Below are 14140 nucleotides of genomic sequence, written 5' to 3'. Positions count from 1 at the left end.
CCTAGGCTGTGGCACGAAGCAGTGGGATTGGGAGTCCTCCACCATCACCACCTCCACCCTCCCGCATGCGCTGCATGTGCAACTCGGCTCGGTTCCGCTTTTTTCCCACTCGGCGTTCAGATGCTCGTCGGCATTTGGCGCGTGCAGTTCACCCGGACGGAATCGAGAATTCCCGCACTCAATTTTCATAAAAAAGTGTCAAATTTTATCGCTTCGTAAATACACAGAAAACAAAACAACACTTGGATTATAAGTTAATTGGTAGCTGCTTAAGAGTAAAGGATTTTTTGTTATTAAATCCTGTGTCTTTAATTTTAATAAAGTTTAAGTTTGTTTAGTGGTTTAATATTACAAATAAATGTAAATGAAATAAAATGTTTTTGTGTTTAAACTTTAAAAACATTAATGTATTTTTTCAAAACAGTATCTGGGAACACTTCTAAAGTTCTAAAAATATTAAAATTCCAAAATATATTGTTAATTTAATTATTGTTCAAACTTTTATTACTATTTTATGTTTTGAAGATATTTATTTTGTATTCAACTACTTCAATATTAAACCAGTAGACTCCTTTAAACAATCCTATTCTCTCCGTGTAGCTACGCGAGCTTAAGGCGATATGTGAGGCGCACTTGCGCAGTGCTACGAGCTCCGAATTAGTGATAGACGCTCTCCGAGGGCCACTTTAGTGATAAGACGGTGGCTTTAACTTCCGCTCGTGTTGTGTATATTATCGTTCATACTGCTGAAGTCTCGAACAATTCTCAAAGAAGTATCCATCTGGTAAGAAGTGCGTGAGATATCCGTCGTTAAAATGCGTTCTCCGGGAGTGCGGCCGGTCCTATGGCTGCAGCTTCTCGGCCTGGTCCTCATTTTTGGAGGAGCAGAGTCCGTCTATTGTCCGGCCGGATGCAATTGCCTGGAGCGCACCGTTCGCTGCATTCGCGCCAAGCTGTCCGCCGTGCCTCAAGTGCCGCAGGACACCCAAGTGCTGTGAGTATTATCCTATTTTATGGGGTGGACTACAGGAAGAAAAATGGGACTCTATTAGATTAGATTTCTGAGTTTCTACACTGTTTGTTTTGTATTGTTGAGATATATTTGTGTCTGAATAAAAATAAAAATAGAATAGACTGTCTAGATTCTTAAGAATCATGTTTTATGATAGGAAACAATTCTTATAGATCCATAGATTCAAAAACTACTAGGGAAGTACAAGTTCTATGCTATGTTTTCAAGAAATTTCAAGAGGTCTAAGGAGTAGGATTATAAAATATATCTCCATCTGTACCTAAAGAAGAGGATTAGGATTTAAGAACTCTGTCAGACCGTAATTTGGTTGAGAGTCTAACTTCTTGTTTGCTTTCGCCAAGTGTATCTACATAAATCAACGCCGGAGCTGGCTTGCAAATCCATAAATTAGTTTTTAATGTTTTTTGTGCACGCAGCGAAAAGATGACAGCGTTAATTTGACGCCACCCCAGGCCCTTCCTACCGGCTTTCTCCGGCTGCTTTCTGCTCCCGGTTTTCCGGATTCTACAGATTCTCCGCTCCGGCTGTGGCTTTGCGTTGTGTTGACTCAATTAAACGGATGTCTAACCAACAGAGCTGGCTGGGATTTGTGTATTTATCACTCTGCTGCGTCGCGAGTCGCACTATTTGCATGCATGTGCAATATTTCTGACGTTGCATTTATTTTGCAAAATGTCAGCAGTTTTCGCATGAATTTCGGGGACCACATCCCAACCCGGTCCCTGGTCCGTAGCCTACAGATTCGTGGAGTCGGATAGCTTGGCAAATGTTTGTGGAGCATATGCATATTTATGTAGGCCGTGGCATGCCCCAAAACGGAGACAATTGGGAGGAGCGGAAAGCCGGCGACGTGGAGCAGCTGCCACTGCCGCCAAAGGCTGTTACGGAGGGGGTGCCGCACACAGATTTTACGTGGCATTTACGGGGAATTCAATTTTCATGGGGATGAGCGGATGAAGACTGGGGATTGGCAGGAATAAGGCGGCAGACTTTCAAACTCTTGACAGGTGCAAAATGCATCCTTACGGCGGAGAATGTCAGCGAATTTGAATTCCCAAACGGATACATTTTCCAGTTGATATTATTGCGCTTTTAAGAGTCATAAGTTTGAGAGGTTGAATGGGGAATCTGTGGCATGAGATCCCTAGAATGAATCCTAGGACAAGGACTCTCTGCATCAAATCCCTAAATAACAATTCATTTATCCCATTTGCATCTACTCGTAATCCTGCTCTCATGAACAATTCTCTGGCAAATCCCACATTCTCGACGCAACTGCAATTTCTCAAGCGGAAAAAACGAAACAACACCATTTGGCAGTACTTAAATTAATCTTCATTTTAAATAAGGTGATGGCTGCATAATTTATCATGCCTCTCTGGAAAGCAACAGCGCTGGTAGTAGAACAAAAATAAAACAATGCGAAAATAGCAAAACACTAGCACTGCCCGAGAGTGCATTCAGGAACTTTTCCATTTTGATTCCCATTTCATTTGATTCGTAGCCGACCCGTAGCACACTTTTAATTAATTTGTTTCATTTATTACTGTATGTCTGAAAGTGGCACTTGTTTTGCACTATTTTGTACTATTTTGCCTCAGTCACTCTTCCCCAGTCGAGTCCAATTTCTCCGTTCTGTCATAATAATTCCGAAAATCAAAAAATCTGAAATATGTAGTGTTTTTCCTCCCAGAGACAAGTATATGTCTCACACATGTCTTTCATCTTTAGGAAAATGTTTGTGATTTAATTTTGGTTATGGAAAATATTTTGTTTACATTTCGGTACCATGTCTCACATATTTATAAAGAAAATGTGTGAAAAAAAGCTTACTCGGAGGTGTATTAGTTTTCCAATATTTCATGATCTCACTTTGAAGGCAGGGAAATTTTTCTTCTGAAAAACTTTTCGCCTATTTCGTGAAAAGCCTTTTTAGTAAATTCTTTCACATTTTAGCAACTCTTCAGTTTCGGCCCTTATTCAATTTCCTGCTGCTGCCGACCTGCTCCTGCTCAGGGCTCTAAGCCACATTTCACTTCTTTAAAACGCTCCATCCATCAGCCATAAAGTCTTCTCGGCAGCCATTGAAAGTGGCTCCTTTCGGAGGGCGGAGCTCATAAAAAAAGTGCTGCACCACTCACCCCCAGACCCACCTCTGACCTCATCCCAAACTCTCCTCGAACAAAGGCCAAAACGATTTCGGCCCGTCCCGTGTGTATTTAAACTTGCAACTAAATGGAAGTCGAAACTGTGTAACATACGGCGGCCGGCTGCCTACATCATTCATCTTGCCACGCCCCCCCATGGAAATAAGGGGGTGGTGGGGCTCTTTTTAATACTCATCCCCCATGTGTGGGCTAAATAAATGCACTTGATTTCATTTCATGATGATGCATTTTTAGCTGACCTCCCATAAAGCACACATTTCATCTTGCTCCGCCGTGGAGGCAGTTGCTTTGTCATTATTCCCTGAATGGAGCACATACATATCTCTCAGTGGATATCCTATCTTGATATGGCCACTGAAAAAAATATATAATAGTGGGGGTTTAAAAGGAGCTATTAGTTGGTAACTATAAGTTAGTTCTAGAATCTGGATAGATAGTCTCTAAATTATAGCAGCTACTATTCCTCAAATTTTAAGATATATTTTAGAAGCTTCTTAACATTTTCTTCAAGTACATCTTAGCATAGCAAGATGAGCACATAAAATCCAGATGGAGCCAAGGCACACGAACTGAATTTGTTGATGCCCCTGCCCCAGCACCTCCTCCTGCCCCACCCCCCTCTAGTGGGATCTCTGCCACATATGCGATATCTAATAACTCGGTGGGCATTATGCACATATCATATATGTATGCCACATATATCACATAATGCCTCGCCTCGACTTGCCACTCTGCCCTCTGGCCTCTGGCGTGTCAAAACAAAAGTCGCCACACGTTGCATGCATGGCATATTAAAAAGTTTGATTAGCGTCCAGTTCGCTGACTCTGCCACGCCCACTTTATGTTGCGCCCACTTGGGCAATATGTTCTCGGTTTGGTTCCATCCACATATTTTTTTTTTTTTGGGGAATCAACTATTTTAGAAAACTATTTTGCTTGCAAAAATGTTGCATCCATCTCCCCTTAACTCGATTCTCTCTAGCACTGTCTACCTCTCCTTTTCTGGTTCCCTATACCCCTCTCTTTCTAGCCCCCTATACCCCTCTCTTTCTGGGAGAATCTCTTTCATCTCGTTGGGTGCATTTATGCGTGAGAAATGCCTTGTATTTTGTAGCTGGTCGTCGTCGTCGTCGTCATAGTCGGCGTCTCCATATCCTTGTTCCTGTTTCTGCCCCAATTCCCCTTACCCTCTGTCCCACTCCTGTTTCCCTTCCTGTTCCTATGTTGTTATTAAATATGCATAAATTTCCTTTTTGCACAGCCAGCAGCAGCAGGCAGTCGTTATTGTTGCTTTCGGAATTTTGCATTTACATTTGCTGTTTATTTGTCGGTGGAAATATTGAAATTGTTACCAATGCCATGGATAGTCCAGTCCGAGTCCTGTCTAGGACGATGAGGACGGGGGCTGGTGCAATGTGTTTCCGGCCCAGGATCTCCGGGCTCTCTCCGGACTCTCCGGATTCTCGGGGCTCAGGTGCGGATGAGTGGCCAGGGGCCGGGCCAGGATATATGTCCGACGCACCCACCCATCGACTGGATGGGGATAATTACGGCAGTCGGCGAGTTGTCTGGCAAAGATGCTGCCCCACCCAGTGATTTGTGGCTATTTAATTTTCGAGTATTTAATTTCAGTTCCTGCATTCATGCATTTTGATGAAGCTAGGAATAAATAATATTAATAGCCATTCTCATTTCCTCGGCAAGGCGATTTGTTTTCAAAGAGAAACTCACTAAAATATTAAACACAAATATGTACCTAGTTTCTATTGATTTATTTCAACAAACACAACACTTAATCCAATCCATAAATATGGATTAAAAGAGTCGTGACAGATTGTATTAGATTATAAACAATCCAGCTAGAAGAGTGTTTAAGAGAGATTAACACAAATATTCGTGTATTTATTTACCATTTGTTCTGGAGTGTTTAAAAATGATTTATTTATTTAAAAATGCATTTATTCATTTCTATAACACGGTTCGGAGGATTAATATAAGGAGGATATTTTACCTAAATTTTACAAAAATAGTTCAAAGCATTGAAAGCTTATTTATATACACTTGTTATTATGAAGCGTTGATGCTTATTTTATGTATTTTGATGCAGAAAAGGATTAATTAAAGGATTACAAAAAGCCAGTGTTATTTTACTCACGACTGGGATTATAAAAAATAGTTTGTTCCCAGATTTTTATGCGGGTTCATCCACAAATTGTTTAAGTTATTCCGCTAAAGAATCGAATAACAATTGGCAAAGATATAGCCATCGCTGGGCGCCATATTTGTGGCTCCATGAATTTTCAAAGGAGATCCCCCAGAAAATTTACCAAAAAAAACTAAAAAAAATTATGTTGTCTGATTTTGATGCAGATTTGTGGAGAATCGATCTACAAATCGTTTAAGGTAGTCCGCTCAAGAATCGGATGATTTTTACCAAAGATAAAGCTTTTGCGGATAGAAGATAGAAGAACCTACTAATTCTGAGTCGGATGGTGATTCCGTTCAATCAAATAGTTTAAAATCGCCCTAATGGATTCCCCATCTATCGCTGGAGGAGCAACTTAGTGTTCTCCAGCCATCCATCAATGTGTCCACGTTTGTCTAACGACAAATCCACTAAATGCATTTCCAATTCAATTACCAATCAATCAAAGAGCATACAAACTTTGCACTCGTCTCCTCGCGCGCTGTCCGACCGCCTCTGCGCAACAGCAGCCCCACATCCACCCACTTTTGTGAAATATAATATTATTGTTGTTAAGGTTTTTGCCCTCTGGTTTGACTTTTCAATTGTTGCCATATTTTCAGCCGAAAAAAAGGATGAAAATCGAAATTTTGCACACTCGCATGGAACATGAAACATGAAAATAAAATTAAATTGCCTATGCGGGAGGGGAGGGCTTTTGAAAAACGTAATATGATTTGTAATTATGCAAATGAAGCGGTAGACCAATATTCGGTGGCCCACTCGAAATGGGCGTTACATTTCTGGGGCGATTAAACTTCCAAAGGATACAACCTAAAGGGAAAAGTTTTTGCCAATCACACGGCGTATGCATTTTTAATTCACTGTCAAATGCAGATGGAGAAATGTAATCGAGAAATGTGAAAATGTGCAGGGAGATTGGCACCGAGTGGCATCTTTAATGCATATAGATTCCAGATACCAGATACCGGATCGGATTTTTCGATTCCCCCCAGGGTGCTGGGAGCAGGACTGCGTTTCCCCCTTTGACGGAGAAAAATTCTCTATTGATTTCGCCTCCCGATTCCTTCTCCAATCCGTCACGGCGAGCAATTTGCATTTAAAGTTTGATATTTTTTTTTTGTTTTCTGTTCCTGCCAATTCTCTTGCTTTAATGCTACAAAGTGCCACTTGCTTCATTTGCCAGCAGCAGCTCTTCTGCGCCACGCCCAGTCGCCCAGTCGCCCAGACGCCCAGACGCCCACATGCCAAAACGCCCACACGCTTTGTCATTTCGCATGCTCGTTAGTGCAGAGCAAAGAATGCAAAGTAGCAAGATAGGAAGATGCAACAACAGCAACGGCAACATCATCACTACACAAACACTTGCCACAATTTATAAGCAAAGTTATTTTGCCATCGAGGAGGAGGGTGGCTGGCTGCCTGGGAGCAGTGGCAAGGACAGGGGCAGGGGCAGCGATTGCAACCGGCAACATGTCAAAGTGGAGCAATCGGCATGTGCAACGGACACAGAAGACAGAACAAGCCACTGGAACCAGGATGGCTACAAAGCCGAGAAAGATAAATTGCCAGGACTGTGGGTGTCCTGTTTTTGGTTTGCTTTTTTCCCAGTGTAGAAGACGGTCAAGCATAAGAAGCATGTAGCCTCGAAGGAAAAGCAGAAGCATGGCATGGAGGAGCAGCCCATAAGTATGCTATGGCAACGGAGCGAAGCCAAAAGCAACGGAATAAGAGCTGCAAATAAAAAGCGGAAGCCGAGGACTGAATGCAGCATCTTTCTCCAGACCCCCAGGTGAGAGTAGCAGCTTCCAGCCATCGTGTGGGCCGGACCAAAGTCAACAACAGACATCGAGCAGGCCAAAAAAAGAAAAAAAGGACGGTTTCAAGATCGAAAGCATGCTACTCATTTCACTCACCAATTAGTAAAGCATTGGGAAAAATATAGGCTTTCAATTCCAAAAAAAGGGTTTATCTTTAAGTAAAGTATATGAAATATTTTTAAATACTGAATTATCTCTAAAGGTTATTATTATTTGGCAAGTTATCCCTTGATAGGGTATAAAAAAAAAGGCAAAAAAGCCTTGTCGAAAAGCAAAAGCAGTCGAACCGAGTCCAGGACAAGTGGCAGACCACGTAACCGACAACCGTATAGCCGGGGAGCGGAACTTGGTCCAGACAGATGCATAATAATGTTAATGTAAATGCTGGAGACTGGAGACCGAAAGGAGCTAAAGAAGACCGTGGAGGGCATTACCGGGGCGTATGCGTAATATGCTAGCAAATTTGAAGCTCTTTTGGCAAATGTGAGTGGCAAGTCAATTGACAAAATTAACATTAACTATAAGCAGGAAGGACTTGGGGCTTAAGGCCTTTTAAAGAGCCAGTCTTGGGAGCTGGTATAACTATATTATATCCAGTGGGTGCAGCATAAATCCCAGTCGTATCTGAAATAGGAAACTGCATCAGCAGTGGCTTTGGGTAATGTTCGCCTTTTATACGCATATTAAACCATTTCCACTTGAATGGCGAACTGATTTCATTGCATTTTTATATCGCATATATATTGTATGTGAGGGCGTGGGCGTGGGCGAGGACGTGGTGTGGCTCCTGCTATCCTTTTTTTTTTGGCTCCTCAAATAAAAGCCCTACTGGCAGAGCTCCGTGCTCCATGCTCGACATATAAATCTGCTGTATAATTGAATTTCACACGTTGTGAAGGAGCAAAAAAAAATAATGCCAAAATGCTGCACAAAACGAGGCAAAAATAACAAAAAAAGAACACAACCGGCGGCAGCGAAAGTTTAAATAAAATTTATTTCAACAAAAATACACACACGTCGGTGGGAAAATGTGCAAGGACTGAGCTGCCTGCAAAATGTGAAAATTATTTGAAAGGGCAGAGGGCGGAAGTCGGAGGACGGAGGACTCCTCCAGGTGGCCACTTTTAACCATGAAGGTGTTGCCTGGCCAGGCGGCAAGCAGCTTAAGGAGGCCAGGACGGGGGCGGCGAGGGGAGCGGCGACAGGACTTCTGTCTGAGGGAGTCCTGAAATTGCATATGTGGAAAGTGCACTTGTGAGACATTTACACCTGTAGGGATGTCGATGGAGCGCTGGGTTCTGATCCGGCAGCTCCTGGATGAGCTGCAGCACTTACAGGATGAGGATAAGGATGTGGGCGAGCTAAAGGAGCAGTCGAGGCACAACACATTAGCAGCCGAAGAAAACTGAAAAGTGTCGCTCGAAAGAGTGTTTTTCCGGCGAAAAGAGCCGTTTTCACGAGTGAGAAAAACTGTAACTTTCGAGGCTTCCGAATGTACTGGGAAAAAACTTTAAGGACATATTTTTGGCTCAATAAAGTATTAGTAAAGTCCTTTAGGTTTCTCACAATTAATGAGAGTATTGGATATTTTCGGAACTCCTCATCGTTTTCGTGGTTCAAATAAAATGCCAAATCAATGCCCGTTCTTGGAGAGGCATTCTTTCCTTGTCCAGGACGAAACCTGAGGGACACCGAGCTAAAAAGAAAGGCGAGTGAGGTGGCCAGAAAAAATTTGTAGCTTGGGCATTCGTGCTTCTGGCTGGCTTCTTTTTATTTTGGTTCTGAGGGCCTTTCTCCTTCTGACCTGAAGGCAGTCTTCCTTTTGATTTTCTTTTGCTGTCAGGAGTTTTCTTTCGGTGGCAACCCAAAAGTATGCACTGGAAGTTTAGATTCCTCTCTTGTTCATCCATTCTTCCACTCATCCTGTTCCTGCTCCTTTTCCCCCAAGTGTGAGAGTGTGTGTGTGTCTCGGAAGTGAATTTTCTACACGTGGCTTAACTTTTGCTGCCTGTTCTGGCCAAGTCTGGCGTGTCAGGCAGTCAGCAATCTTTATCCAGCCTCTCCTCTCCTCTCCTCACTCTGTCCTAGCCACTCCTTCAGGACCTCTTCAGCCCTTCACCGCCCTTGGGTGGAGGAGCCTTTCATTCTTTTCTTGCGGATTTCGCTCAAGGATTGCATTTAACGCAGGAACAGGAAGGAAGGAAATGCCATGTCGACGCTAAAACTGGGTTAGCTTACATAACGACAACATTAACGACAACGTTTTCCTTCCGGGGGGAGGGCTGCATGGGTTGCGCGGTGGGTGGCACGGTGCGGCAGTGCGGTAAAGCCAAGCAGGATGGCAGGATCCGCTTCATGCTCCGCCGCTTATTGGACATAATTACTGAATATAACAATTCTGCGGTAGCCTCCAGGCACTTTAAAAAAAAGTATGAATTTCCAATCTAATGAATTCCCTGAAGAATTATATTTTTTTTAAAGGATGGCTTTTAAAAAGAATTTTAAGGTATAATATATTTAAAAACCTCGTCCCTAGAACCTCAAAAAGTAATTAGAATTTAACCAAAAACACTGTATTTTTTCAAGTGCCACAACTTGCCATTTAGCTCGCCACTTGTGCGTATCGGCAGCGACAGATAAGTGCAACAAAGCCAGGGGGCAGCAGCGGATGCAGCCAGGAGTCGCCACAAAGCCGGGCCACATATCAATTCCGTGTGAGCGGACAAAATGTTCTTGCTGCAGTTTTAGTTCCGGAATGTCCTGTCCTGTTCCGGGCTTAGGATCCGGGGTCAATGGCGGGGGCGATAGAGTCCTTTATCGTTTACACTTGGCCAAAGGCGGATCAGGTCACAGTCCACTTGGTGGTACAGATTTCGCACTAAATCCTTAAAGTTGCTTGGCTTGAACCCAAGGGCTGAATGGCTCAAGCAGAGCGAAAGTTTCGTCCTTTGCCAGTTGGGGAAACAATGTTAATTGCTTGGCAGTTTACTTTCTGCAACTGTTGAACTTTTCCGGCGCAGGTGAGAGCCATTAAGTGTGATCTATTGGCCCGAAACCTGGCCTAGTCAAGCAATTAAGCAGAAGAGTTTTTGGATATTGTTCCCCCAGATAGTGACAAAGGACTGTCCGGAGTAGCCATGATCCTTTGTCGAGAGTCCTTTGTTGTTCCGAATTCGGAGCCAAACAAAACGTTTTATGCATGCACACTCCTAGCCAATTACGCAAAGTGCTCTAAGTATCTCAAAACAGTCCTAACTGGACACAATTACATTAACAGCTTAGAACAAACACACAGGCTGGCTAAAATGCAGATGCAGATACAGATACAATGGCAGCAGCAGCAGCTGCAGACACAGATGCAGATACAGATACAGTAGCTAGAAGTGAGCCGAATTCGGAGCAAGCAAACAGAACGAAAATTAAATCAAAGCTGCAGAGGCTCGAAAATAAGCTCCGGAAAGGAGTCCTGGGTAACGGTAACTAACTGCACTTTAACCCAGTCACCCTTCAACCCTTCAGCCCGTCAGCCCCTTAACCCGTCAACCTTAACCCTCTGACAAAGTGACTGCCTGACTGACAGCTGAACCACCTACGTCCCCCCCAGTTCGCAAATAAACAATGTCAAGAGCCGAGAGGAGGTCCTGCCGTGTCGGGCGGCAGTGGGCGGGTGGCTTTTGTTTAATAATAATAAAATGTCACTGGGCACAAAAATAAACGGCAAGGGAAACTCTGAACGGCTGAAGGATTACATATCACACACACACTCGTCCAAAAGAGACACAGAGATTCAAAAAAGAGGCACAGCAATTGTCATGAGTCCTTCTGACTATCGTCAGTCGGGGAAATCACCTGGGCAACCCAACAGCATGTGTCCTGGCATGCAAGGATGCTACTAGCTGCTTGCTTCTTGCCACTTGCTCTCCTTGCAGGCACTTTTATTCTTTGTTGTTGCTGCTTCTGATGCTTTAGTGTTGCTGCTGTCGTTATATTGCCGAGCATGTTGCTGCTGCTATTTCTGCTGCCTCTGCCGTTGCGTGTTTGTAAGCCATGTTATTACAATAATGTGCAATCTGAGCCAGGATACACAACCGAAAGAAATAAAATACTTTATGTTTATAATTTTTTTAATGATAATTAGAGTCAACTTACAGACAGGCTACTAAACACAAGTAGACTTAATTGCAACTATTACCTGGAAGACCTATAAAAAAACAATTTTAAAATCATTTTTCTCTCTGTGCATGTGTGGTATCTGCGGCACTGCGTGTGTGGATGCCTGTGTGCGGCAGGCCAAAGTTAAATCATGTTTTTATTGTCACATTTGCCATAAAGGCAGCCAGGGGACCATGGCAGACCATAAAAGGATTTAGCCGTCATAAGATGTAGGAGGAGGAGCAGGCCCAGGACTCTGATTGCAGGTGGGTAAGCCAGACAAATCATAATCAGAGCCTCCAACAGGCAGCAGGCCGGCAAGGCAACCAGCTTAACAAAGCCAGAATCACCTTAACAACCTGCTGAGGATTGGCTCTGAGTCGAGGTTCTGTTCAGGGTGTTTGTGATCCCGTTGATAAGGCAGCAACAGCCAGGATACCAGCACCCAGGTGGCAGCTGCTCCTCCCATCCACTGCCCTCTTAGCCACGTTTATAGCCTTGTTTATGTTGCATACTTTATACTTTATAGAAAGGGGTGGGTGTGAAATGTGTGCGCGGATAAAAAGCGGAGCGTAAGCGCTAACTCTAATGAAAATGCAATGAACTAGAAAATATACTGACTCAATGATAAAGCCAACTGACGTTGAAAGCGAACAGAATCCAATTTCAGACCATGTAAGACATAGAAAATTAGAGCGCTACTGCAAAAGGATATCGCAGATACCAGGGTGGATGGAGGAAACTAACAAACAAGCAGTAGGGTTAACTTTGAATAAACTATCCCTAGGGAGATAACACATATTTAAGTATGAATTTCCGGGGTTTTCTTTGTTCAAATACTACATTTCCAGTAGAATACCTTCAGGAACCCAAAACCGCCCTTATTAAGCATTTTGCAAGCCCTCAAAAACCACATTCCGGTCTTAAGCAATCAGACTGCAAATCTCAAAGCAGACACCACAAACTTGTACTGCCAAAATTCCACCGCACACACACACACACACTCTCACAGACAGCCCCTCTTAACCCCATCAATCCCCTGCTTAACCCGATGTTAAGCAAATCCCCACTAATTTACTGGCTGCGGTTTTTCCTTCACTAATTGTGACAACTAATTGAAATCAAATTAGTGAAGCCACTAAACACAGCTTAACTAACGCTCGCCGAGTACCCAGCATATTTTCCACCTCATGTCCCCACGAGGGTTAAAGCCCCAACCCCCCACCCTTTCCTTGGTGGTGCAAATGGGTTAACCGAAAACCCCACAGAATGCTAATTGTTTTCATTCAATTTGGTGTCTGCGCTGGCTGGGCTGCTTTAAAATATCGCTCATGGCTCCAGTTTGGCTGACCATAAATTTTCGTCATTCGGACATCAAAGCGTATACGCAATATTCCAGTGTGTGGCAGGTGAGTTGTGTGGTGTGCAGAGTGGACCTTATATTTTTAATAGATTTGAATATTTTACTCTGTTTTGTTAAGATCTAAAATTTAATGAAATAAATTGAGTTGTGCCACTTCACACATATAAGCTTTTTTTTACTATTTAACACTTGCTTGCTTTTTTTCTACTTTCCCATCTTGAGATCTGTAATTTTTTCGATTCTTATTTGCTTTTAAATCGATCTTAGGAATAATTTACCCTCTAGAATAATATTTATATATTAACTTAATTAAAAATTGTAATCACACTTTATTTATAATTTTGATTTAAGTATTTAGAGGGCAGAATCAGTCTCTATGAGTATTTCAAGAGGTTTCCGTGTATGTAACCTACTTTAAGAGAAAGTTTTTAAAGTTTTTATATCAGGAACCATTTCCTAAGAATTTAATAAATCATCTTAAGCCACAATTCCCTCTTCATATTATACTAGCCATATTTAGTAGCCATCTCAATAACACATTTTCAGTTTAATTAAAAATCCAACAGAAACTTAACTTGATTTTTAAATATAAAGTAAAAGACAAACAGTGCCAGAGTGTTGGGCTTAAAGTTTTCTAATTTGCAAAGGACAAGGTCCTGTCGCAAAGTCCACCCTCGTGGGCAGGCATGCGTGAATAGACAAACAGGCCGGAGTTGAGCAGCCTTTGTCAATAATATGCATTAATTAAGTGCAGACATGGATACGGCCAAGCACACAGCCGGGCAGCAGCAGCAAGGAATCAAATCCAGAGGCCGGCACAGGAGGCAGGGGCGGGCCCCCGTCCAGGACACGCCACGGCACTCACGGCTGTGCAAATTTAATTGAAAATATCGAATAATGCGAAAATGCAAATGTCATTATCAAATTCACGCCGCCGGAAGTGCCAGAGTGCTGAAAAGAAGTTTCAAGATTCAATTTCCGCCTCCCATGGCAGCGCCATGGCAACACATGACGCGAATCCCGGCAGGTGGTCTTAGGGTGTGGCCAAAAACTGAGGGGGATGAGGTGGCTAGGGGCAAAAATGTCGGCCTGGGGCGCGGGTGGGGTGTTCCTGCGATTGAATACCGGAGCCAGGCAAGTTATTTGTGTCTCTGCATTCATTTTTGGAGCAAATAGTTGCGCAACTGACATGACGGCCCCCGCAGATGGCGGATGGACTCACTTGAGAGGATCCTCGCACACAGAAGGCACTGCAAAAAAATTTGACAGCACTATCCCCAGAGCTATGCCTTTGGCAGATGGTATGCTTCCCGGGTTCTCTCGGTGTCTGACCAACTAGGCTCGACAAGAACTCGGAAACCCATTGCCCGGACACGCACTCTCCATGTGTGCACATTG

At 43.2% G+C, this 14140-nt stretch overlaps 1 protein-coding gene across 1 annotated transcript in view; it reads left to right on the top strand.

Moving 5' to 3' along the window:
* The first annotated feature begins 105 nt into the window (after positions 1-105).
* Positions 106-14140, top strand: part of LOC6493120 (peroxidasin) — a 26885-nt gene continuing 12850 nt past the window's right edge. Inside the window, exons 1-2 of the mRNA XM_032454683.2 lie at positions 106-261; positions 601-994. Coding sequence (XP_032310574.2) covers positions 816-994 — 179 coding nt within the window. The 5' untranslated portion in view covers positions 106-261; positions 601-815. The remainder of the gene's footprint in view (positions 262-600; positions 995-14140) is intronic.

The sequence above is a fragment of the Drosophila ananassae genome, chromosome 2R (assembly GCF_017639315.1).
Source record: "Drosophila ananassae strain 14024-0371.13 chromosome 2R, ASM1763931v2, whole genome shotgun sequence".
In the NCBI taxonomy this organism is placed as follows: Eukaryota; Metazoa; Arthropoda; class Insecta; order Diptera; family Drosophilidae; genus Drosophila; species Drosophila ananassae.
This window is presented reverse-complemented; position numbering and strand designations above follow the sequence as displayed.